The sequence below is a fragment of the Phodopus roborovskii genome, unplaced genomic scaffold (assembly GCF_943737965.1).
Source record: "Phodopus roborovskii unplaced genomic scaffold, PHOROB, whole genome shotgun sequence".
Lineage (NCBI taxonomy): Eukaryota > Metazoa > Chordata > Mammalia > Rodentia > Cricetidae > Phodopus > Phodopus roborovskii.
Window position 1 is genome coordinate 13855500 of NW_026126460.1, and position 26889 is coordinate 13882388.

The 26889-nt window shown below is 37.0% G+C and overlaps 1 protein-coding gene across 1 annotated transcript in view; it reads left to right on the top strand.

Annotated features, from left to right (window-relative positions):
- Cps1 (carbamoyl-phosphate synthase 1) overlaps positions 1-26889 on the top strand; it is a 104568-nt gene that overhangs the window by 12689 nt on the left and 64990 nt on the right. Inside the window, exons 3-16 of the mRNA XM_051190403.1 lie at positions 2054-2198; positions 3082-3171; positions 5068-5124; positions 7121-7213; positions 10140-10229; positions 13342-13470; positions 14018-14124; positions 14957-15095; positions 16020-16097; positions 17890-17988; positions 19573-19668; positions 22014-22203; positions 23005-23162; positions 24972-25100. Coding sequence (XP_051046360.1) covers positions 2054-2198; positions 3082-3171; positions 5068-5124; positions 7121-7213; positions 10140-10229; positions 13342-13470; positions 14018-14124; positions 14957-15095; positions 16020-16097; positions 17890-17988; positions 19573-19668; positions 22014-22203; positions 23005-23162; positions 24972-25100 — 1600 coding nt within the window. The remainder of the gene's footprint in view (positions 1-2053; positions 2199-3081; positions 3172-5067; positions 5125-7120; positions 7214-10139; positions 10230-13341; positions 13471-14017; positions 14125-14956; positions 15096-16019; positions 16098-17889; positions 17989-19572; positions 19669-22013; positions 22204-23004; positions 23163-24971; positions 25101-26889) is intronic.

Genomic DNA, 26889 nt, shown 5'->3' on the forward strand with positions numbered 1-26889 from the left:
TTAATGTGCAGCTTCCTGAAACTCTCACCTCTCAGTGTCAAATGAAGACTATTAGGTGGTTTTTAAATCAGCCCCGGTGGTGAGAACATTAAATTACAGCACAGAAAACCTGTTTGCAAAGTTTTGCTTCACCAGGCAATTATTTAAGCTTTTCGACAACACTAATTACTAGCTGTGCTAATATACCTGCCAACAAACAACTGTTTAATATAGATCAGAATGATGGAGGGCACTAGAGTTTTCTTCTTGGTGATAGATTGCGGGTAATAAATCTTGTCACATCACAAAAGTCAAACAGGACCTGATGGATTAATTTACTCCCAATACTGTAGCTCTCTAGCACATGCTACATTTATGAATTCATGAGAGAGTACCATAAGTCTGTGTTTAAGTGAAAGGCAAGGTCCCTGAAAGGAAGAAAGAAGCCAAGGAAGATAAAATTAATTCAAAGCCTCTCTTGGTGTAGGAAAGATGTTCATGTATTGGTTTAGTCCACAGACCTTAATGTTTTATTAAGATATGTAGATTTCATCCATTGTCTGGCTCATTCAGTAACATGGTTATAATTAATGTTTATTTTCTTCTTCAAGAAATACATTTACATTGTGTAGAAGCCTTGGTTAAAAAGTTATGAGTTGCTGACAGATGAGAGGCATCTAAGGAATAAGCTGATGAAAGCTTGAGTCCTTGCATCTCTCTGGGGAAGGCGGAACTGGAAAACAAAGTATTCTGTTGATGAAGTTAGTTCTGGGAGGACTTAGGTTGGATGAGATTGAGGAATTTATGTTGACTGCTATCTGAGTTGTATTGGATTGGTTTCAAGGTTGTCGATTTTGTCCTGCTCAGCACCTAAATTCACACTTTCAGTTGTAATCCACAAGAAAGATTTGTTTTAACTCTGTCTGTAGAAAGACAAAATGTAAGAGGGAAGGAAAAAAAGAAATCAGCTATAGTGTCTTCAAGTGCATGGAATAAGTGTTGCTAGTTCCTACTACTTATGGGAAAATGTTCCCCTTACCACATAATATTTACACGCACACACACACACACACACACACACACACACACACACACACTTAATATACACAAGCACTCATCTCTCCAACTTTAAAATTTTGCATTCCTTCCAAATTCTGTTTTCAGTACTTTAAAATAGTTATTTGGAATCTTAATTTTAAGTTATTAATGTTATAAGTGATATTTTTCTACTTTATAGCTACCAAACTTGTAAGCTGCATTTTAATACTAAATGATTTTAAAATCAATATTCTTTAGTTATTCTTTCATGTGTATTATCTCCTTATTGAAATTCTTTACTGAGTTCTAATATGTATATGCACACATTTGGTTATTACTGTCACAATGGTATATTCTTCAGTGTTCTAATGTATATTGAAAACATATCTTAAGCTTTTTGAGGGTTAATATGTTTGTGAAACTGTCAGCTTTCAACAGTATCATTTTTTTCTCAATATTGAGTAGGCTATAGAAGCATTTAACATATTTGTAAATGTTAAATTGGCAGCAACATATACAAAATTAAAATATTGGCCAGGTAGTGATGGTATACACCTTAAATCCCAGCACTTGGGAGGCAGAGGCAGGTGGATCTCTAGTGAATTTGAGGCCAACCTGGTCTACAAAGGGAGTTCCAGGACAGCCAGGACTCTTACACAAAGAAACCCTGTATCAAAAAAACAAAAAACAAAACAACAAAAAATTACAATTCAAACCACACCAAAATAAACCCCCCAAATGAGCCCCCCAAATAAAATATTAGAGAAATTAAAATATTCTTTTGGTGAAAGAATAAAAACATGAAAACTACCCTTATATCAGAGTCAGCTTTTCTGTTCATGTTAGTTATATCATGGATAAAATTTGGCATTCTCCTGAAATTTCTTTAGAGTTGCTGAAGCCTACAGACAGATTTTAGGAGGTTAGCTTCATAGCCTTTCTATTCAATGGTTCAGTGACTCAGAATATGTACATAGATAACAGTTTTGTACTTATATCCATGTTTTACTGACAACACCCTGCCATGTCTACCCAGGTACCCGGAAGCAATTACGGACCCAGCCTACAAGGGGCAGATCCTCACCATGGCCAACCCCATTATTGGGAATGGTGGTGCCCCTGACACCACAGCACGAGATGAACTTGGACTTAGCAAATACATGGAGTCTGATGGAATCAAGGTAGCACCCATGATGACGTGTTGGGAGTGTCCATTTGAAAACGTGTAATTGATTGATTTCAGAGGATATAAAAAAAGCAAAGTTTCCTCTCATGAAACTATGTATGAAATCCACATTTTCGGCCTTATTCCTAAGTGCATGGGGATGATCTTCAACTTGACAAGTTAAAGTTTTACCTATTTATTTGTTAAGTATTTATTAGGATAGTTTAGATTTTAATGCCTTGGAGGAAACTTATTTTAATGCATAAAATATTGTTACATCTCTAAATAATGAGACAATAAATGATGAAGGTCATCTTTTGAGATAAGTTTGATAGTGAACTCTCTGTTATTTATTGCCTTTTAACTTGACTATTAATAAAAGGTAACATATGATGATTAGAAAATTAGCATATTTAGATTCCCTAGTCGAGGGTATTTGTGTTTTATCTTGGAATATGGAGCATATAAACAGTTTAAAATTTACATTTCTACTTCACTCCCTTTTTACTGCTCTTTTTTGGAGTGACTCAGGTCTCATATTTCTCAGAATTTTCTTAGTTTTTAAAGCATGTATATTAAGGTTATTTTAATCTCCTGTATAATTAAGTAACTAATTGCAAACCATATTATTGATAAACTGAATAGCTGAAAAGCTCACTGTGTCCGGAAGTCAGTCCCTTCATTTGGGGATCTGCCTGAAAGCTAAGCTCCCTTTCCAAAAGGACCAATTCAGAAGAACTGACACTTCAGCAAAAGTGCTGACAGCCTCTTCTTATAGCATGTCTTCAAAATGTCAAGGCCCTGATCAATGGCTAAGCATACATTTAAAACGTACAAACACACACATGGAGTCCCAGGAAATACTTTGTGTTTGGTGAACCTCCCTGGTGTCTTCCTAGGTGGCGGGTCTGCTGGTGCTGAATTACAGTAATGACTATAACCACTGGCTGGCTACCAAGAGTCTGGGGCAATGGCTGCAGGAGGAGAAGGTGAGGAAGCTGGATAGGCTGACTTTCTTGGCATGCCTGGTTACCGGATCTGTGGGAAACTGGGGAGGTCTTTCGATACTTTCAGTACAGAGGATGAGGACTCTTGAACTGCTCTGGATATCTCTACTGTAGACAGGGGTTTTAACAACAGTAGTAGTAGTAGTAGTAGTAGTAGTAGTAGTAGTAGTAGTAGTAGCAGCAGCAGCAGCAACAAACCTGTATACATTATGCAATCTTTCCAGATCTTAATCTCTGAATACATAGAACTATATATTTATAGTTTATCCACTAGGTGGCACCCATACATGAACGGTAGTGTTTCTCGTTTAGGAAAGGCAATGGAACATTTAAGAAATTTCCAGTCTCTTGAGGATTAGTCACTCCCACGATTTCATCTACAATATTAGCTCTCTAGTCTGGGTTCTACCACAAGGTCTACTGTGAGCTTTATGTGTAGGGTGTATAATTCCATCCAATATTTTTGCCATCTTTAGTTATTGCCAGTATAAATAGATTCTCATTAAGTATTTGGGGTTTTAAACATAATGATAAACCAAGTGGATATAATTTTACTTAAAGTAATATGGGAAAAGGCTGAACCTTGCATTCTTTCTGTAGTTTGAATGTTAATACCTTACCAAAGGATTCACCCTGAGTGTTAGGGATTCTTAGTATTAACAGACTAGCTACACTGAGCTTCATCTTCAATGTTACTGCAGCTGGCTTTGTTTAACTGGGGCTAATCCTGTATTTGATGGAATACTGCAATGAGTGTCCATCTATTGGGATCAATGTTATCCTACTGTGACAAAATAGAAGTAAAAACAAAAATCTTGGTCCTGGATTCCTAGATCTTAGTTCTTAAAATTTATGAGGCAAGAAGGCACGTCTGTCTTGTCCTGGGTCATCCATTACTGATTTATTCCCAACCATTGCATCTTTATTTATCTTGATTTGGAAGGTGGTTTCTGTAATGGTTATTTAGCACTCAACCCCTCCCTCTCTGTCCCTCTGTCTGTGTGTCTCCCTGTCTGTCTGTCTGTCTCTGTTTCCTCTCTTTCTACCACTCTTCTTTTTCTCCTTATTCTCTTTCTCCATGTCTTAGTTTCTCTGTATTCCTATCTCCCTCTCTTTGTTTCTCCCTCCCTCACACATATATACACATACTCTTTGTGTTATCTAGCACATCTGATTAGAATTAATAATTTTAGTTTCAACATTGTCAGAGGGTGCTTTCAGTGTATGAAGACCATGTCTGTCTTTATCTAACTTAGTTAAAAAAAAGAAAAAAAAAGAAACCTAAAAGATGTATTGCCTCATTGATGAATAGGATGGACAAATATCAGGAAAACATGACTATACAACATAAGCCTTAAGAAAACATGTGTTGAGCACCTCCTCTGTGCCAGGAATATTTGGTTCTAACAGATTTGCCCATTATTTCTTATAAAGTTCACTGATTTGACTTTTTAAAATCATTTAAAATATATATATATATATATATATGTTGTACCTAAAATATAAAATCACATACATATTTCAAACCACATATATGCACACACACATATCTCATTATTTCAAAATGAATACTTGTATAGAATGTGACCTATTTAATATCTGGGGATGAGCAGCAAAGCTATTGCAAGAGATTGATGTGCAGAATTTCTTGTTTTTTATTCTGAGGCCAGTCTTGGGCAGTAGGAGTTTTGTCTTTAAGTAGAGCAGCAATTTCCCTGGAACTGACAACACCATCACCCTGGGTCAGGGAAAAGAGGGAGTGGAGGAATTATTTACTGCTCAAGAAGATAGATGAGGCTAAGTGTCCAACTGGAAAACAATATGCTGGCTCTAATGTCCTCTCATTTCACTGTCACTGTGATTTTCTTTTTCTTACAGGTCCCTGCAATTTATGGAGTGGATACAAGAATGCTGACTAAAATAATTCGGGATAAGGTATGATCATCATCTTTAGCTGAATCTCTGTCTCTTCTCATTCTCCACCCCCTCCCCTCCAGGCCATGAAGGACTCACTAATATGCAAAGGAGTAAACCTGGCCAGCTGCCTCTGCTCAGTCTTATGCCACTTTCCTTTACTCTTCTGATGTTGTTGCCAGGAGGGAATCCTTGATGACCATGTATGCAGCTGGTAGACCTGAGAGTGACTTACATGACAGGAATTTCTTGAGTGCCTACTATGTGTTGATTATGGCAAAAAGGCTAGACATTATAATTCTGCACACATGACAATCCTCTAGTGGAACAGAGACATTATTTACAAAGTATGTAACAATTTGACCTAACCAGAATCCTTCATGCTGAAGAATGCAAATCAGAAACTATAGAACATTAATACTATTGTTTACTAGGCTCTCCAGGAAGATCTATTCATGAAATTCATGAGTTTATAACATGAATGTGTGTTAGAGTTATGTGAGTTAGAGAGTCTTTCCTAAGATTGGATTAATAACCAAAGAGTCTTAAGGCAATGTTTTTTTTTCCTGTCCTGTCTGATAGCCACAACATCTGAACCCCCATTTGAGAATACCATTATTACCTGTTTCCTTCTTCCCACTATTAGCTTCTTTGTTACATGTCTCTTCATAACCCAGACCATTACTCATAGTTTGAAAACTCAAATTGCATTTCAGACAGCATCAGGAGAAAAACAAGTTTCAGAATTTGGGATGCCCAATATAGAAATGTGTAACTTGAGTTTAAAAGGTAGGAAGAAATCACCACGTACTTCAGTGTGGAGGTAAAAGGGATTTTGGTGTATTTCTCAGGGCTTTCATTCAGCACCCTGTTTTTAACAATAGCACTAAAACCCATGATGCTTCCACTGTGTGGGGGAATTTTCAACTGCATTCACATAATGACTTCTCTAAGAAATCAGTTTAAAAGGGAAATACGCCTTTTGTTTCCTCCAGTGCAATAATATTGTAGCGGAAATCCTGATAAGTAGATATAGCATAGTATTTTCCTAAACACTTCAAAGCAGACATCCTAATAGACAAGTAAATCTCAACAGGCAGCAGATAAAAAGAAGACAGTGTCACCATGGTCATTCTAGCAAGACTGATTGTGAAAATGGTGCAGAGGGTAAAGTTTAGGCAACTTGGGACACCTGCATATTGATGTGTCTAATATATTGAAATACTTTCTACTGTGACTTCTAGAAATTCTGATACTAAATTTCACTTTTTTTTGTCTTTTTGAGGCTCAAATTTACTATCAAATTATATAGTAAGTTCTGTTTTTTTTGGTAGTTTCTATATTTCATCTTTTGTTTTGTCTACTTCTTCTGTGTAATAGTTTTAAGCCCAATGAACTAATCTCTGGGTCTCTGTTTAATCTATGCTACATTGGAACCTGTTGACCTGAATTCAGATGTCACTTGACTTTCCCCACAGAACACTATGGCATTAGCTCTGAAATAACTCCTCATAGGACTGGGAAGATAGCTCAGTTGGTAAAATGCTTTCCTTGAGAAACTAAGCTTTAGTCACCCATTGTACATAACAATGCATGGTTGTAATCACAACACCACTGAAGCAGAGTCAGGCGGATCCCTATGCCTGAATGACCAGCTGCCTTACTTTAGCCTGCAAGCTTCCAGGCACTGAAAGACCCACTTCCAAGGTGGACTGGAGGAATGACATGCAAGGTTGACATCCAGCCTCCATTTGCACATGCATACAAGCACGTAATTATATGAATATACATGTACCTATATACCCTTCTCCACCCACATGAAAAAACAAACTAATTGCATATCCTTCAGCATTTCCTGAAATCCAGCTGCCAACTACTTTGTAGTTCTCTTTGAGAAGATAAAGATGTGATGATGGTTATAAGTTGTTATGAAGACAGCTAAATGACAGGGGTTTATCCTTTTAATATAGCATTGCTACTTCCAACTGTATGTATTTTTTTTTTTTAAATTCAATAGGGTACCATGCTTGGGAAGATTGAATTTGATGGACAGTCTGTGGATTTTGTGGATCCCAATAAGCAGAATTTGATTGCTGAGGTTTCAACCAAGGTGAGAAAACATTCTTCTTACTTTGTAGTTTTGTTTTATTCATTTCAACCTTACTGGTTTTTATAGTATTAAAATATTTATTTAGACAGAGTTACACAAAATTTTTATTGTATTTGAGCTAAAGAAATTGATGTTCACAATTATGCCTAAGTCAGTCCAAAGTGAATCATGTTTAGCTTTTGTTTATAAGAAGGTATAGAACACGTTAGAACCATGCCTCTTGGTCTTGATTTAATGTTTTTAATGAAAGTCAGAATGAATCTTGTGTGCTACCCTCTCTGACCTCAGAGACCACAGGAGTCTGATAGGAGAAGCAAATAAGTCACCCTGCATGTACAGAGTCCTGTGACAAAGGCTGTCCTTGGAACGCTCACAGGCCACTGCAAGACCATTCATGGTGCAGTACCAAAATGAAACAGGCATATTACAGAAGGCTTGGTGAGGTATTAAGGTTGATGACAGACATAAAGAGCCAGCAGTTAGAGATAGGGAAACAGGAATTGAGCAGTTTTAGGCAGAAAGAATGACACAAATTGAGAGGCAGAGACTTGTGGCAGCTAGGTGTTTTTGATGAGTAGTTTGATGATGTAGAAACGAAAAATTTGTTTATATGGATAATACATTTGGCCAATGATCTGGAGAGTTTTGTGTATTAATGTGTTGTTGCTGAAGAGCAGTACTGGGAACTATGGGAAATTCATTCGGTATCTTTTTAGAGCTAAGGGCAGGTAGATGAAGTTTCAAGTAACTTGAAAATAAAAGCATGGCATTTTCCAAATGTCAGGAACACCAGCTTAGAGAAATTCACCTTAAAAAAATTCTGTGGTCAGTTGAAAACACTATATGATACATTCATTTTCAGAATCCTAAGTCAAATTCACACATTCAGGTGTCTGTGATGTTTTGTATAGCTTCTGCCATTTGATGTGGAAAGAATATATGATTGGCCTTCTATATCTATAGGCCCCATTTCTGAGTATCTAACCAAATATGAATCAAAACTAGTGAAAAATTGTGACATGTAATGTAAATGTGTTCCTCTTTTTGTCCTTGCCATTTTCCTAGTACTGTGCAATGACTACTTGCATGAAATTTACCTTTTATTAGTTAGTGTCAGTAAGTCAGGGCTCACTTAAAGTGTTCAAGTTCTATGAAAATATCATATAATTTTAGAAGAGGGGTTTAAGAATCTGTGGTATTTGGTCCTCAGGGTGTCTTGTACAATTTCCAATGAGGATGGCTAGATGAGTATAAGATGAATTTAGGTAGAGAACAGTAGAAATGAGCATATCAGCTATCTATCTATCTATCTATCTATCTCTCTATCTATCATCTATCTGTCATCTATGTATCATTTATCTATGTTTCATCTATCTATATCTATTTATCCATCATCATCTCTTTTAAATTAAGTCTCACTTTTTTGCTATTATTATTATTAGTGTGTGTCTGTGTATGTGCATATATATATATATATATATATGTCAGAAGAAGATGTTTTCTCCTTCTACCTTTATGTGTGGATCTAAATATGGAACTCGGGTTTTTATGTTTTTAAAGCAAGTGCTTTATTTTCTGAGTCATCTCACCAGTTCTATATTTTTATCCATGTCAAATAAAGGGAAAAATCATTGTGACAACAGCTGGTTTTCTTAATGCTTTTGTGACTGAATAGTGGCATGATGTCTGTGATAAAATGTGTATTTATATCAGGAAGTTATGTAAAATTTGAGTTTTGTTTGATTATATGTCTTGGAAATGTTGATCACTTAATTCATTACCATCTGATTGTAGTTTGATATAGCAACAACTAGCTGGTAACATTGTTTTACTTCATAGCAGGAGCTGAAGGTTTAGAATAAATCAGTACTTTTAACAAATTGTTGATGAGAGACTGCCTGTGACATTAATGATCACTCAGCAATAATTCCCTAGATTCAGTGTTTTCTTTCCAGAATAGCCACAGAAGGAGAAAATAAATTGCCCAAGTCCGTTTTATATCTTCTCCTCGAGCACACTGTGCGGGCTATGAATGTATGCTATATATTGTGGAGAGGTAGACATTTCAGTTAAAGCAAATGTCCTCTCACATATTCAGCGTGTGCCATTCATCTGATACCTTTGTGTTCCATGGAGTCATTCTAAATTCAGAGTATTCTAGCTAACTCTTGAAGCCCAGACCAGTGTGGCCACCAAATGCTCTAGGCTTCTTGCTTTCTCTTTTGTTCTTTTTTTTTTTGCTTTTATGGCGGAAGAATTGCTTCTTGGGTAAATGCCTGTGAAAATCGATCTGCCTCCAAGCAATACTTAAGATGTTGATAATGATTATGATATGCTCTGGGATCTTTCTTATGAAATCTGCCATTTAAATGCAAATGACTAGCCAGTAATCTAAAGGGACCAGGTGGTCTATACTAGCTGAGGAATTCTTATGACTCTCATATTGATTTTACCCATTCAGCCTCTCTCCATAAGCCTACTATACAGTGACTTAGTGTTATCGGATCTGATCTGTACTGCAGTTTGATGATCAAGTGGCGTGGCATTTAAGGCCTGCTGTATCCATTACCTCTTCTGCCTCCCGCTGAATCAGGCAATAATATTTGAGACTTTTATTGCTAATGAGGCAAAACATGGGGATGATGGTTAAGTATGGAAGCATCCAACTTCTTAAAGCTCTTTCTTATCACTGTAATGAATAGTTTATATAAGACAGCAAAGTACTTATTTTCTCATAAGAAAAGATACAGTCTGTGGTATTTGTTGTGCTTTTCTTACAAATTGATTTTTAACTGCCAGTCACTCCCTAGCAGTTAGCAATCAATCTGTTACACATCTAAGTACAAAACACCCTCAGTGAATTTACAGTCTGGGTCTGGTGCTTATGCTGGATTTTCCTCTCAATGGCTGCCTTTTTAAATGGCAGGATGTCAAGGTGTTTGGCAAAGGAAACCCCACGAAGGTAGTAGCTGTGGACTGTGGGATAAAAAACAATGTCATCCGCCTGCTAGTTAAGGTAAGTGATTAACGTCTTCTGTTTGTAGGGCTGATGTATTCTTTGTACTCGTTGTTTAGGAGAACACTTCCTTCAAAATGCCTGGAATCTCCTCTTTTCTTGCTGCCGTTGATCCACAAAAGGACACATTTATCTCTGGTCAAATTAAGGATTCAGACAACTATGTCTCTAAAAAATAATCTCCAAGAACCAAAACCCATGGAAAAGTGACTTTTCTCATCGTTAGTTTGTTATTTTTTTTTTAAACTTATTCATTTTAGCTAGCAAAAGAAGAAAGAGGTTTTCTTGTGGTATCTTGGTCCATACCTAGTTTGGGCTGCCCCCTTCTTCTCCTTGTTTTCCTGTCACTTGCACCCTTCTAGTGCTAGTATCCCCCTTTTGATTTTGTAGTGTGCTGTAATTGTCTCCATGTTCCCCTGTTTAAAGGCCCCCTTCCCCTCCTCGTCAGCCTCTTTCTAGTTTTCTGACCTCTACCCACACTCATTCACATACATACATACATACATACATACATACATACATACATACATACAGTGTTAGGATCCACACATGAGAGACAGCATACACTATTCTTCTGAGCGGTGGTTACCTCATTTAAATCATACTGACTGTCCTTAGTCATTCTGAGACAGTCCACATTCTCTTTGAGGTTTGGAAATGGAAGAAGCCATGGTTGTCTGGCAGTGCCTCTGTTGGACTACATTTATTATGCACCATAGGTTTGCAAGGATTATGTCCTGAAATTGTAAGTCCTCCTTAGAGCTTTACGTAAAATCTTAGAAAACCAATTAAACTTGAACCTTAAAATGCTTAAGGACAATTTAACCTCCTTGCATTGGTCTTTCATTAAGTGTTATTTTGCTAGAGTTTCTCCTTATAACTTTCCCACCTCCATTTTCTTTCTTTCATGCATACAGATACCCACCCTGCACCTCTACAAACATACATACACACACTTGCACTCACTCACATAACACCATTTAGTGTGGATACAGGGGAATTCTTCAATTCATCTTCTCATTGTTAGAAACTATCAGAAATATGATTTCAAATGATAAATTTTATTAGCAAAATTCTTCAAGAATACTTTAGTGATAGATACACGAAGAATTTCTTTTTTCATATTCCACTCCTAGTTTTGCTACTTTAATCCCCCCCCATTTTTTTAGCTGCAGGACGTATATTTCTCTTTGACTAAGGAGCTTCTCTAGTTGGGTAGAGCCTGTCTGTCATCAGGAGATACATAGAACTTTCCCTAGAAAGTTCCATAACCATTGACCATAGAGTCACTGTAAAGTTCCTTTGCCTCAGGCATGGATCTTATCTAAGTCCTCAGTGCTGGCTTCCTGTTCCCCAAGAATCTTACACCCTGGCTGTCCACTGTGATAACTGTTGTATACTGTACTGGGGTGTCTTATGGTGTCATGTCGCCATCCCATTTATGTGTATTGCAAAAAAAAAAAAAAAAAAAAAAAACTTTCCCAATATACTTTCAAATTCTCATCTCAGGGAACTCTAGGGGAACTTTCAAATGTACAAAATAATTACATTTATTTTTTTTGCTGGAATTTTCTTTATATTTCATCTACTCTTCATTTCTCTTTGTCTATGCTCTTTCCTTTATAAGTAATATTTTTGCTCTTGGAAAGTTCTACACATTTATACAATGTATGCTGATTAGACTCACCCTCTGCTGCACACCTCCCAATTGTCTCTTGTTTCTCCATCTCCTTTCTGCTTCATGTCCTCTTTTTATTTATTATGTTTTTGTTGTTAATAACCCCTTCAGTTCAGTTAGTAGTGATAATGCACGCATGAGTGTCTTTCTGTCCTTTGGGGTATGTCTACCTGCTGCTGGACCAAAGGAGAGGGACTCTCACTTCCCAAATAGCTACAGATTCAACTGCCCATAGCTCCTTTGTTGGAGGTGGGTCTTCATGGGCCCTCCCTCATCCATACTGGGAATTTTGACTGGCTTCATCTTGCGCTGGTGTTAGGAAGGTAATCACAGCTACTGTGAGTTGATGTGTACAACAGCTATGCCCTGTCCAGAGGTCAGTATTTCACAGCTTTGCTTCCATCCACCATCTCTTCCATTCTTGCCCGCCCCTCTTACACAAGTGTCCATGAGCCTCAGACAGTGGGAGGTTGACATGCATGACCCACCTAGAACTGGGCACTTTGACAAGTGCTGAGTCTCTTCATTCACCACGACCCTCTGCTAAAAGAAGTTTCTCTGACCAAAGGTTGAAAACAGCAGAAATCTATGGGTATGAGCACACATATTTGAAATCATGATTGTTTAGCAAAACAACAACAGTAAATTACTCCCTAGGATCTCCCTAAGTGATGAGATTTTGGCCAGGTTTATAGTACCAGTCACATAAATCCCTCCTGTAGAACATTCCTCATATCCAATCAGAAAGCAGTTGGTTATCTCCATAATCTCAATGCTACTATTATTATAGTGGATACATCTTGCCAGCCAGTCAACATCGTAGCATACAAGGTCCAGTGCTGGGTAAGGCCAGCAACAACAACTCTCTTCTCCAGCAGCTTGCATATCAACTGTTGGCACTATGTAAAGTAGCCAGGAGCACAGGACTTTTCCTCTTCAAGGCATGCCACCCCCCCTCCCCCAGTTTACTTTTATGAAAGTCATTTGATTTTTTCCCCTCTCTCTGAACATAAGTAGATTAGAAAGCCCTAGAAAGGAAAGTTAGAATTTGTCAGACAAAGAAGGAAAAGGTGAAAGGGTGGGACATAGCCACAAGTTTGCAGAGGCAGAGGTTTTTTTGCCATCCTGTGCTGCCGCTACTGAGATAATAAGACCCTTGCGGTTAGAGTTCAGGCCCCAAAGCCACAACTGTGCAAGGGAAAGTGCCAATTGCTTTCTCATAAGTAAAGTTCAGTGCTTCCTATTGACCGTTTCATACACCTCTGTCATACAAAGCACAATGAGCCACTAAAATAACATCTTATTCAGTGATACTTGATGAAACACTACTTTTAAAAATTTCTTTTAGAGGCTAGTTCTTCAAAAGAAGACTGAGCGAGATCTCACACGGCCAAAGCAAAAGTTCAGCTCACCTTTCTTGTCTTCCTTTCCCAGCGAGGCGCTGAGGTGCATTTAGTTCCTTGGAATCATGACTTCACCCAGATGGAGTATGATGGACTTCTGATTGCCGGGGGACCTGGGAATCCAGCTCTTGCACAACCACTAATTCAGAATGTGAAAAAGGTGCTGTGACCCTGAGGGCTGTGTGGTACTTACTGCCTGGGCAGTGAAGGGCACCTGCTCTGTACTCCAAAGAGCTTGTGTTTCATTTATTTGTGTTTTTAGAACTTTCGTTAGGACTTGGATACGTATTTTAGCATACGTATTTTAGAGAGAAGCCAGCAAGGACGTGGTGCTCTGCCTTGAAACAGAGGAAACTTGCTATGGCTTCCTCCACTAAAAGTGGCTGGATGGCGTCTTGTCTTCTCCTAGAACAACCCTCATAATTGAAAAATGACAACCCAGGCTCCTTGCCTCGATGCAGAACCCCTAAAACCATGGCAATTTTAAAATGTTATGTTTGGTTTTATTTAAATGGCAAGGACATCTTAACGAATTCTAGTGCTACAAGATCCATCAATTGTGTCTCTCTTTATGTTCTAAGGAGCAGTTCCTTTCCTAGTTCCTTCACATTGCTAATGACGGGTGAGGGATGCTTTGGCTTTGTTCTTGAGGTGGTGTTTTCCCGCTGCTCTCTGTCTTACTTGCTTGGTGATCTTCCCTGATACAGATTTTGGAGAGTGATCGCAAAGAGCCATTGTTCGGAATCAGTACAGGAAATATAATAACGGGATTGGCTGCTGGTGCCAAATCCTACAAGATGTCCATGGCGAACAGGTAAGGCAATTATGAGATTGTTTGCCATCGGGCTACCTCTGAAATACCACCGCTAACCAAACACAAAAGGTTTAGAGAATTTACATACCTTTTCCTTAGAGTAAACGACAGCCATCCTATTACATAGTTCACAGTTGTCTGACCACCTGATACCACTTTTATTACATTTCTCAGAGACAGCCTTCTCTAACGGTAACTTCGCTATAGTTTAAGGTTATTTTCCTTCTCTCGGCATGAACTGGAGTTATAATACTCAATCAGAAGGTATGCTGAAGGAAATTGTTGAGATTTTAAGCTTCATTACAGAACATTTGGTAACATTGTAAAGAGCTAGAATGGCTCAAGAGCCGAGGACACATAGGATCCTCGGTTTCCCTTCTTTGCCCCCAACACTGCTGATTTACTCACCGCCATGTGCTCGCCCTCCCTTTGGCTGTAGGAAGGGCAACTCAGATGGATTCTGGTCTGAGGAGTCATCTATTTGTTAACTCAGGGAGTTCTCCTCTGGCTTGAATTTGCTGTAGCTCCTTTTAAATAAGTTGCTTATTTGTATCTCTGTTAAGCCACTATGCAATTCTTTTAGTTATGAGTGCCTTTCTAAAACTGGTTATAGAGGTTTAATAGACCTGATACTTAAGATTCAAAAAGGTTCCTGAATTGATTTTTTTTCCTTTCTTTTTTGAGGCTGAAATTATTGCGATTAACAATCTGTGACTCTTCACAAAGTGATTTTCACTAAAGCCGTTGAAAGGCCCGAAGTAGACTTTATGAGTAACATTTGCATTCTCTTCACTTTTCCTTTTCTCTGTTCTTTCTCACCATCTCTCTCCAGAGGACAGAATCAACCTGTTCTGAATATCACAAACAGACAGGCTTTCATTACTGCTCAGAACCATGGCTATGCTCTGGACAACGCCCTCCCTGCTGGCTGGAAACCACTCTTTGTGAATGTCAACGATCAAACAAATGAGGTAAGAGCTCTCAACGAAGCCGCTCAGTTGTTAATGAGAAATTAAGGGCTTTCATAGTCTGTTATGTGCATTCCTTTTCGTGTGTGTGTGTGTGTGTGTGTGTGTGTGTGTGTGTGTGTGTGTGTGTTGCATGCAACTGTGCAGCTGTGTGCACATGGGGATTCTGGAGCAGAACACCCTTCTTGTATTGCGCTTTACTTTATTGTCTTATGAGAGGGTCACTCCTTAAACTGGACCATTTGCCTTGGCTGGCCGGCCAGTAAGTTCTCAGGAACCACCTCCTTCTGCCCCATTTTGCTGAGGTTATAGGCACATGCATCCATAGGAATTCGAACTCCGGTCCCTCTTGTAGACCAAGAGCTCTATCTAATCCGTGGAATGACCTCCCCAGCCAGCCTGTCACTTCAAAAAAGTAATTGCTCTTTCACTTTCTTGTGAGTTGATTTGTTAAGATCCAGCACTTGTGCCCTCCCTCAGAATTGGCCTCATACATTCACCATTATTAGGGTTCAGGTGACACATCTGTTTGATCCCAGCCCTGGATATGTCCTTGGGTCTCAGTACTGGGAACAGCCTTTATCATCTTTGGGGGAGTAATTTAAGAGTTGGACATGAGAATTTTATTGCATTTTGAAGACAGTGCAGAAGGGCCCCAAAGGTTCTGGACCAAATTTGTTTTTATATTATGGGACCCCCATCTATTTTCCTCTTCAATGGGCAGTTCTCCATTCTTACTTAAGAAGTGCAGTGAATCCTTATTGTCTCCGATCATGTTACTTCTAATAGTGCTGGGAATTTTCCTGAACATTATTAAGCACTTAACTGGGTTTCCTATTTGAATTTTATTATCTACTGAATAATACATTGCCATCCTTGACATTTGTTGTCATAGAAGGAATTTCTCCCTGTTTGTTACCCCTTTAGGGGATTATGCATGAGAGCAAGCCCTTCTTCGCAGTGCAGTTCCATCCGGAGGTCAGCCCTGGGCCAACAGACACTGAGGTATGCCAGCCAGATGATGCCTGTTATATATATGAAAGAAAAAAAAATCAGAGCTGTTTGTGGGTGAAGACTCAAGAAACCAAAATAATTGGTGAACAATATTCTCAAGGGGTGTGTTTTGGTATCCTGCATTTTGTATTAAATTCTGCCATGAAGATCATGCAGTAAATTTTAATCTTTCCTTAAATTTAAAGTGGGAAAGCCCTTAAGAAACTTCAAGCAATGCGAGGATGCTATTTTTGCATAAATGCATTATCATTCTAATATATTTAGTTCTGAAATTTACAATTGTTGTGCTATGCAAATGAATTCCCTCTTGCTCTTTCCATCTCATAACTGAAATGAAATTTTAATCCCCCATCTGTGAGTTTAAAGAAGAAAAGTCCCTATGGCAACTGGTTGTGTAGCCACAGAAGGAGAATAAACAGCAGCAGGGGCAAGGGAAGGGGCAGTGGGGAAGGGAGGGGGACAGCCTGCTTGGTCACGTGTTTCACAGGATTTTTTTTTTTTTTTTTTAAGGACCCATAGGAATGCCTCAGAGCAGTGTGTTTCTCTTTTCTTTTCTTTTTTTTCCTTTTGAGCAGTGTGTTTCTAACCTGGATATTTTCTCTATTTTGAGACGTGAACTCTTGGTTCAGTATTCAAGTACATTTTTCCAACCAGAGTTCACAATGACTCCCAGAAAAGCCTGGCATGTCTGGAAGGACTCCTCTCCCCCTGCACCCAGGAGACTCCAGGAACAGTGCCTTTTATCCGTCCCTGTCTGCAGAGCCTCTCAGAAAGGAGTGGCTTCTTAGATATGTGCACTGTGGCTTTTCTTCTTCTTCTTAATTTTTAAATTCTTGCTTGGAAGTATCAGTTCAGAATGGTCAAAGCTGGTATGGTCTTAACTACTCAGGATGAACCTGAAAGCACAAAGCAAAACAAAACAAAACAAAAAACACTGGTTACTGTCTTCATGTAATACATGTTAAGTATTTGCTTTTTAAAATTTAAAATTTGACTGTTAGACTACGCTGGGAAAGATGTGGTTACTATATATAATCAAAGCACCATGACTTACTGTTTTAATTTTTGGTCCTGCCAAATAATTGCAAAATGAATACTTTTGTTGACATGTGTCATGTCTAGTGAAGCATCAGAAGTAAGCTCACTGATAAACTTAAAGGATAATCTTTACCGACCATTTTTTTTTTTTTAGAGCCAACACAAATGAGAGAACGCTATTTCTGACTTTAAAGTGCACGTACTGTAGCTTCAAGTTTTGTTCAACTAAAATTTGATTCATAAAACGATAGACAATTAACTAAAAACTTGATATTCTTGCAAGTCAGTATGGGACGTGTTTGTTTTCTGTAGAAAATGTCTCATCTTTTAGGATTTGAGGTGAACAGAGCCCAGAAGGCTCCCAAAAGTTACAGGCAAGACGTGTGTGTGTGTGTGTGTGTGTGTGTGTGTGTGTGTGTGTGTGTGTGTTATGGAACCCTTACCTAGTTGAGTCTTTTCTAGTCTTACTTTATGTATTTATTTGGCTTAATTTGATAGAAGTAGGCATTCAGTTATTGGACAAAACCCAAAAGCCAAGCTGAAACCACTAAATAACAAAATCCCCAATATCCATGGAGGAACTTACAGGAAAACAAACAAACAAACAAACAAACAAAAAACAAAAAACAAAAAACGAACAGAATGTTGTCTTTCTGAAGCTCCCACTGATCATCAGCAATGTGTTTGGAAGCCTTGTGAGTTTAGAAGTGTCTAACTAGCTGGGTTTTTTTTTTTTTTTTTGTAGTATCTATTTGATTCATTTTTCTCACTGATCAAGAAGGGAAAAGGCACCACCATTACCTCAGTTCTGCCAAAGCCAGCGCTGGTTGCGTCTCGAGTCGAGGTCAGTAGATGTGGACTCTGTTTTGGTTTGGGTATCACTTGGTTTCTCTAATACGTGATGACTTTTTTTTTTTTTTTAAGAAAATGATATAAATTACACGAATGTCTATGGAAAACAAATGCCAACATTATATGTTTTTATTATCTGCTCTTGGTAACTCGGAATTTATATTAAAAAATAAAATATTTGTATGAATTCCTTGAGAATTTCATAGTGACATTAATCATAATGACATAACTTCCCAAAATTCTTCCAAATCCCCCTTCTTCCCTATATACCAAACCTCAGGTCCTCATTTGCTCTTCTCTTAAACCCACCAAGAAAGATTTGTAGTGTCCATTTGTTCTTGGGTGTGTGGCCATTTCCTTAAAGTACATTGACTCCCCTTTCCTTGAAATTAATTCCCAACAGCTCTTCTACTAAAGGTCGCACTGTATGTCCAGTTATCCCTTCTATTCTGGAATTTTTTCTCTCCTGACCTTACACAGGTCTTGTGTATGCTGTCACCAACATCATGGGTTCCTATGTGCAACTGCTCTGATGTGTCTATGAAGTAGTATTTATCGTAGTCATGCTCTTCCTCAGGCTCCACAGGGTTTCTTCCTCTCTTCCATGATGATCCCCAAACTTTGGGAGGATATATATATGTATATATCCAATTTAGGTCTGAGTATTTGCATTTTCCCACTCTCTTCAAAGAACCTCTGTCTAGACAAATCACAGGGCCTAGGGGAAATCCTAATATTATTCTGCTAAATGGACATAGTAGTAAACCTTTTCCCAATGAATTATTTTTATAGCCATAGATTAGGGCATTTGTTAGAACTCATGAGGGAAACTGTTTTTGCAACAGATTGTAATTAACACACAGAGATACTAACACCTGGTCAAGTTGCAGAGAATAAGAAATTTTCATTTAAAATACTCATAAAATTTTCTTCTAAAAAATTTCCCTCTATTAGGCTACTGATAATAAACAATTTAATAAAAATAGTGTTACCTTTGATTTACAATTTGGTATTTTTTCATTTCACATACCACACCATAGTCTTTTGTAAACCTGAGATATACTTTAGATTACTGACTCACTTGCAGTTGATAGAATTCATTTGTTTAAAATTAGATGAATCGTCATTCAGTATAGTAAACAAAATGTTATTATCTACCTCTAAAGGCAAGTGGGTAAAGATTAATATGTATAAGACCCAATTCATGATATATTTAAAGTTTTATTTTAATATGATAAAGCTCTCTATTTCTTTTTAATTATATAAAATTTAAAAGAATGCATTTGTATTTTTTAAAATGTGCAAATTTGTTTACATGCAAGTATTTTCTATAGCGTAAATGCACTTGATATTTGCGTATTTTTAAGTCAAATAGCTTCCTTCAATTTTTTTTTTGATTAAATGAAAAATGCTTATGAACTTTGGAAAGGGCATTGAAATTAGATATGCTTCAATTGTTAATCTTCCTTGGAAATAACTGTATAAATACAGACAACAGAGCTTGACTATTCTCTTGCGAATGACTTATTTTCATTACTTAGAAACGATAGTAATGTCTCTTTCTTATTGTTCATAGGTTTCCAAAGTCCTTATCCTGGGATCTGGAGGTCTGTCCATTGGTCAGGCAGGTGAATTTGATTACTCCGGATCTCAAGCTGTAAAAGCCATGAAGGTGAGAGAGCATGAGCTTTCCTAGGATTAATATACTCTTCTTAATGAATCTAATTAGTAGTTTGTAATTTAGATTTATGATGCTTCCTTTCAAAGTCCCTGTAATTATTTTCCTTGGCTATCATTAGAACTCTGAAGTAAAAGTTTGGTCAAAACCCAAAATTTAACTGTTTCAAATGTGCACATCAGCCAAGCGAAGAGGGGGAATTATTTACATTATTATCCTTTAACACTGAAAACGTGAATCTATTTTTCCTGTTTCTACAGGGAGTTGCTCAGTATACTTGTGTTTGATGTGAAGGAGTGAGTTTGGGCTTTAGGCTACTATACATCCTGTGTTAGATCCTTCAGGCATCTTTGTGGTGCAAGTGGAATGCCCTAGCTGGGTGGGCAAGGGTAACCACACATTTGTTCAAGCAAAAGACATTATCACCAGTCACTAGGGATTCCTGTCCCTTTAGTGCTGACTTGCAAAACCGGATGATAACAGCTATCTTTTCAAGTGGGAAAGGTGATTTAATACTCAAGTTGGGAAAGGCAAACGTATGTCTTCGATTCATCCAGGGCCCCACTGTCATTATTACAAAATCAACCTTTAGAGAAATGACTTCGTGTGGTTAAGATGCTCCACTGCTGAGATGACTCACTCTCTCTTTAATCTTATTTCCAATAAGTGCTACATCTTGGTGATTATCAGGGCATCCAGAGGTAGTGTGAGCACTGGCTCTGAGACCCTGACTCAGGCACTGAAAGCTGAAAGCCATTCATCAGAGACCTGGCTAGTACTGAAAAGCACAGAGATGTCAGAGGAGAGTGGGACAACAAACATGGGAAAACAATTGGCTCAAGTTTTCCTATGGCCCAAGATTTGCTCTGACATATATATATATATATATATATATATATATATATATATATATATATATAAGAATCAGGACAGAATTCATGTAAAATTAATTAAAATCAGTGTGAATTTTCAAATCATTTTAAAAAATGATTAATGTGGATACATGGTATATTTTTTCTGTAAAATTCATAAAAATTTTTATATTTGCTATATAGCATGTTTGGTACCTCAGGAATGAGCTTTCCTTCCTACCTTTGTTAATGATATGTTTGCAGTTTAGGTTCAATTATTTCACTACAATTTATATATTTGCTTAACTCTATGATCCTCCTAGCATTTTGTTAATAATAATACTCTTATTCTGAATAGTTTATTAGCATTTTGACTCATTCTGAAGACAAAAGTGCATCTGAGTGGTCTTATTAAGGCAGAGTCCAATGTTATTCCTCAGCTATGTAACCTTTAGTAACCCATTTAACCTCATTGAATCTCAGTTACTTCAACTGAAAAATGGACATCTCTATTATTGCAATAGTTCCAAAAATATGTTAATGAATATTATACTATATGCAATTTAAGATAGTACAAACTGCATTTATCTTTAATTTAGATTCCTTGAGGGGAAAATTTGGCTTTCAAGAATGAGTTTTAGAATTTCATCTGAATGTATTGTTGATTGTTTTTTTTTTTTTTAGAAGAAATTGAAATCTACACAGCTATTAGTTAAATAATATGGACTATCTGGCCACATTTCATAATTTACTTCACTAAGTTTCACTCTCATCCTGATTTGGAAAAACTTTATTCTTAGCAACTGAAAATCATTTTAAAAGAAGTCTCTCCAGATGTAAGCAATGAGTTAAGATTACAAATACCCTTGCACATGAGCATACACATATATGAATGCATGTACATAGACCCAAGTTTGTATTTTAATTTATTTCCATATGGTAATTTTTAAGTGTTACAGCAGGTTTAGAAATCTAGAGAAAAAAGACAGCCAGCAGCTGGATCTTAGTGATTATGACAAAAATAAGACACATTATACTGCTTTTTAAAGCAGTATAAAAAAACTCAATGCTCTTCTCAGATAAGATATATAAAGAAAACATCTAAGTTGCTTCTAATTCCATTATGTTTACTTGTTTGAAATCTTTGCAGGAGCATTTCATTATTTTAAAATAAAATGAGCTCTAAAGTCTAGCAGGCAATCTTTAGACAGTCTCTCTAGATATGATTTCCAGTTTGACTTGCCATATGCCTAGCAAAGGATTCATGGCAATGATCTTGACGAAGCTGTTTGTATTTTTTTTAATTAGCATTATTTTAAAGCATCTTCTTCCTTCATTTGGCCAGATGCTTGCTTTCCTTTGGTTTCTGCAGCCAGTCTAGAGAATATTCTGAAGGCTTTAGCTACCCAGCTAGTCTTCTTTTGAGTGTAGTAACTGCTTTTCTGTAGACCTTAAATTCAGACACATGATTTGTTTGCTTTCTTCCAGGAAGAAAATGTCAAAACAGTCCTGATGAACCCAAACATTGCATCAGTGCAGACCAATGAGGTGGGCCTGAAGCAGGCAGATGCAGTCTACTTTCTCCCCATCACCCCCCAGTTTGTCACAGAAGTTATCAAAGCTGAGCGACCTGATGGGTTAATTCTGGGCATGGGTGGCCAGACAGCTCTAAATTGCGGTGAGTTCTTTTCCATTCAGGTGTAGATTATTTTACCTGCCCACCAATGTGAAACACATGTTGCTTGTGGTCATCTAACAGTAGTGTTCTGTGTGTTTACAAAGACTTTATCCTAATGTAGAAGGAAACAGCAAATGAAAGCTTTCAATGCCATGTAGTAAATAAATAGTACTAGTTTATGTAAAAAAAAAAATAGAGATGCAATGAAAATCTTCATGTTAAGGTTCTGGAGTGGCCAAATGGATTTAGTGGGGTTCCTTCTCCATCTTAGAACATTGTTATCATTGAAACTCTGAGAACTATTATGAATGAAAAATGAGAGTTAACGCATTCATGTTGAGGAGTCAGTACTGTGGCATTTGCCTTTCACATGGCCGCGTAGACTTGACTTACTGCCCTGTTATTCACTGAAGTGACTCTTTGAATGCAATTTTAAGAGTTATTTTAAATTAAAGTTATTTCAAATTCAAATTGTTTTTAGATATATTTACTTTATGTGTATGGTTTTTTTTTTTTTTTTTTTTACTGAATGCATGTATAGGTATCACATATATACCTGGTACCCAAGGAATTCAGAAGGCAGCATCAGATACCGTTGGGACTACAGTTGCTGGTCGTTGCTATCTCTCTTGTGGATGCTGGAAACTGAACTCTGGTCTTTTGCAAGAGAAACCAGTGCTCTTAACTTCTTAGCCATTTCCCTAGCCCTAGGGAAATTGTTTTTGTAAACAATGTCTTCAGTGTCTTTTAAGAAGACATAGGTTGGAGATGATAAGAACCATATGTTTGATTCTTCTGTAGGAGTGGAACTATTCAAGAGGGGCGTGCTCAAGGAATATGGTGTGAAGGTCCTGGGAACATCAGTTGAATCCATTATGGCCACAGAAGACAGACAGCTCTTCTCAGACAAACTGAATGAGATCAATGAAAAGATCGCTCCCAGTTTTGCAGTGGAATCAGTAAGAAACTGTTCTTGGGAGATGTTACTCATCTTGGACTGCAGGGAGAATGCCTTATTACACTTGATTATATCCAAAATCTTGCATATGTTTTCTTCAGAAATACTTTAGTATCACAGAGACACTGTGTATTAATGGCAGCACTCATTGCCAAAATTTTAGAAATAGATACTGATATTTTACTCTGTGCCATGGAAAATATAAACCCAGAGGTGAATCCTTTTTTTTTTTTTTTTTTTTTTTTTTTTTTGAGGCTGAAGCACACATAATTTCTTGAACTGAAGATAACAACAATACTGACTTCTGATAGCAAACTTCTTTTTGCCTTTTGCCTTCTCTTCTTCTTGGGATGAGTCACACATCTTGAGTGTGAGTCTTAGTATCCTGAAAATTGAGTTCTTTGAATGAAATTTACATTTAGGAATGAAATGAGTTAGGTCAGCAAGACTCATCCTGGATGCATATATTTTTGGTATAGATCTGGGTTTACTCTTTCTGTATTCATTTTCCACTATATATTATTCCTGTTTTTAGAATATTACCGATCATGAAGAAAAATTCAACTAGCTATGCATATCTTTTCTCCATTCATTTCTTTTCACCCTGACTTGATTTCAGACCTAAACTTGGTGAGGTGCAAAGTGGAAACTTTAGATGCAGTCTCTCCACTGTAGAATTAGGCAAAGCCTTGGGGATGGGGCAAGAAATTCTGGGAATTTAAATCTGGGTGTATCTTCCTCAGAAATGAATGATGCCATGGGTATGCCAGACTACAAACTTGTCAATCAGGGATGTACCCCAGGAGCTCTCCTGAATGCTTTGGGAAGCTCTTGTGGTACAATCATACTTTTCGCTGCCAGAGATAATTATGTCCTTGCTTGCTCTCGATAAGAAGGAGGCATATGGGATAGGTGTAATTACATTCCCATTGGTGGTGTAATAATATTCCATGACAGAAAAATATAGCCACCATATGTTGTATTTGGAAGTTAAAAAAATTTCCAAGCTGTGGAGACTGTTCTGAGAATAAATTTGAAAAATGAAATATCTCCTTTTATATAGCATTACTAATGTCATGTTGTTTTATTACCACGTTAGCTTCAGGAACAGATAAAGATTATTATTTTTTTAAATGGTAGGCTTTCAAACTGAAGTTAAAGCTATTATTCTGTATATCTTTTATTCTAAAATAAATGATGATTATTTCTGTTTTGATCATGGCATAGTGTTTAGAAAAGAATTTAAAATTTACCTGATAAGGGGCTGGAGAAATGGCTCAGGGGTTAGGATCACTGGTTGCTCTTCCAAGTTTAATTCCCAGCACCCACATGAAAGCTCAAAACTGTCTATAACTATAGTTCCAGAGGGTCTGACACCCTCGCACATACATGCAGGCAAAACACCAGTGCTCTTAAAATAAAAAATAAATAAATTATTTTTAAAAATAAAAATGAAAAAATTACACCTGCTATAATTTTGCATAACTTTTGTTCACCAACATTAATTTTCAGAAGTACATGGGGGGTTAACAGAAGATGTTTCCCTCTCTGCAAATCAACTAATTTACCTGGGTTTCTGGGCTCTCATAGTATGATTCTGTATGTTCCCCCTTCTCTCTCTCTCTCTCTCTCTTTCTCTCTCTGTGTGTGTTTGTGTGAGAGAGATAGATGATAGAGAGATAGAGAGATATATATAGAGAGATAGGGAGAGAGAGAGAGAGAGAGAGAGAGAGAGAGAGAGAGAGAGAGAGAGAGAGAGAAGGAACAGGTGGCCGGCCTTTCAGCTTCAATATCTTTGCTTTGTTCATAGATGGAGGATGCCTTGAAGGCAGCAGACACCATCGGTTACCCTGTGATGATCCGGTCTGCATATGCACTGGGTGGGTTAGGCTCAGGCATTTGTCCCAATAAGGAAACCTTAGTGGACCTTGGCACAAAGGTAGGTATTTTCCTGAACAATATCCTTATCAACCAAAGATGCTGATTTGATGAACTGCTTCAGTTAGAGAAAGGTGTGACCTTTCCCCATCACTACCATAGTCAAGTATCCTTAGCTGGCCCTGCTGTTGAGAGGGAAACTATCACAAATCTTTCAGTAGAACACATCATGACCCATATGACTTAAGGTAAAGCAGTGGCCATTCTACCTATCTATCCATTTTCATTACTCTACTGAATCCACTAATTAACCTATCTCCGTCTTCCTCTGTTTCACAATCTTCTCTAAACCATTCTGATTGCTAAAATATGTTTTGCTGGCTAAGAGGAGAGCAGAATAAAATGCCTCTTTTTTCACACTACTTTTGAAAAAACATGATAAGGACACAATCTCTCCCCAAAGTGCAAATGTCAATCTACAAATGTTATTGGCCTCTTGTTCAATAAAATGAGTGAATTTTGCAAACTACTAAACACAAATAGAAATGCAAGTGAGAATGGAACACTTTTAGTTTGTTTTCTAGCAAAAGCACACTAATGCATCACTAAATGCATCTTTGAAAGATGTACCAAAACTATCTTGACTACATGAAACAGAGATAAACATGCAAAACCTTGCTCTAGAAATGCTTGTCCATATTCTCCTTCTAGAGAACCATGTCTGGTCACATTGAGTACTCAGTAGTCATGCCTTTGAATCAAGAAATGCAGTTGTCACTAGGACATTTGTGCAGTGTGGGAATGAATTTGACAAACTATTATGCAGCCATTTGGAAGGACTAAAACAAAGTAAGATTTTTGAGTTTTTGACATTGAAATTTGAAGTAAAATAAATACAATCAAATACACTCAGATACTTACAAGCAAATTACTTAGATATAGCTTTCTAAAGTTGCCCAAAAGGCAACACATTTAATGTGAATTGTTCTTTTTCCTATTCTGGACTTCAGAGTTGTTTATTTAAGGAAAAATATAATAATGTAGTTATAAAATATATTTACTATAGCATTATATGTTAAGAATATTCTTAATATTAGCAATATACTTAGTGACAGTAAGCATATATTTTTCCTGTGTTAAATATATTTTCTCCATAAAATTAAGTACTCTGAATTACCAATTTTTACAGTTTTACAGTTTTGGAATGAAGTAATTTTTAATTATTTCTATTCTGCTAAAATAATCAATGAATGTCGAATATTTTTCCTTATAGAAAATCTTTAGTTTTTCCCCTGGAGATTAACTAGTCATATCATTACATTTAATTTATCCCTTTATTCACTTGAGGTTATAATTAGAGCCACTAGATGCTGTGCTAAGTCATTTAGGTAGTTAAGTCTTATATCAAGGTTAGGATTTTGGTTGAAATAATGTCAATTTTCCTTGTATTTAATATCTATTGTAGTTTACTAGAATACACAATTTATTCTCTCTGTCACAGTTTTTTCTTTTTTATTATTTGGAAACAACCCAAATGACAAATTAAATCTTTACTCATTTGTTAATAGTATTTCCAGAATGTCCTAACTGCTTTGAGAACCTCATCATGGGCAGATGTGGTGACAAAAGAGTGTCATTTTCAGTCACATGTGTTGAAGTCTATAATTACAACTGGGGTTGCAAAAAAAAACCCCAAAAAACAAAAACAAAAAACAAAAAAACCCTGGATTGAGACACATTAAATTGAACTATCACTTCATCATACAGTCTACTAATAATTTGAAATGAAATAAAAGTTCTTTCCATTTTACTGATGCCCAAAATAAAATATATTATGAGACAAAGGGATA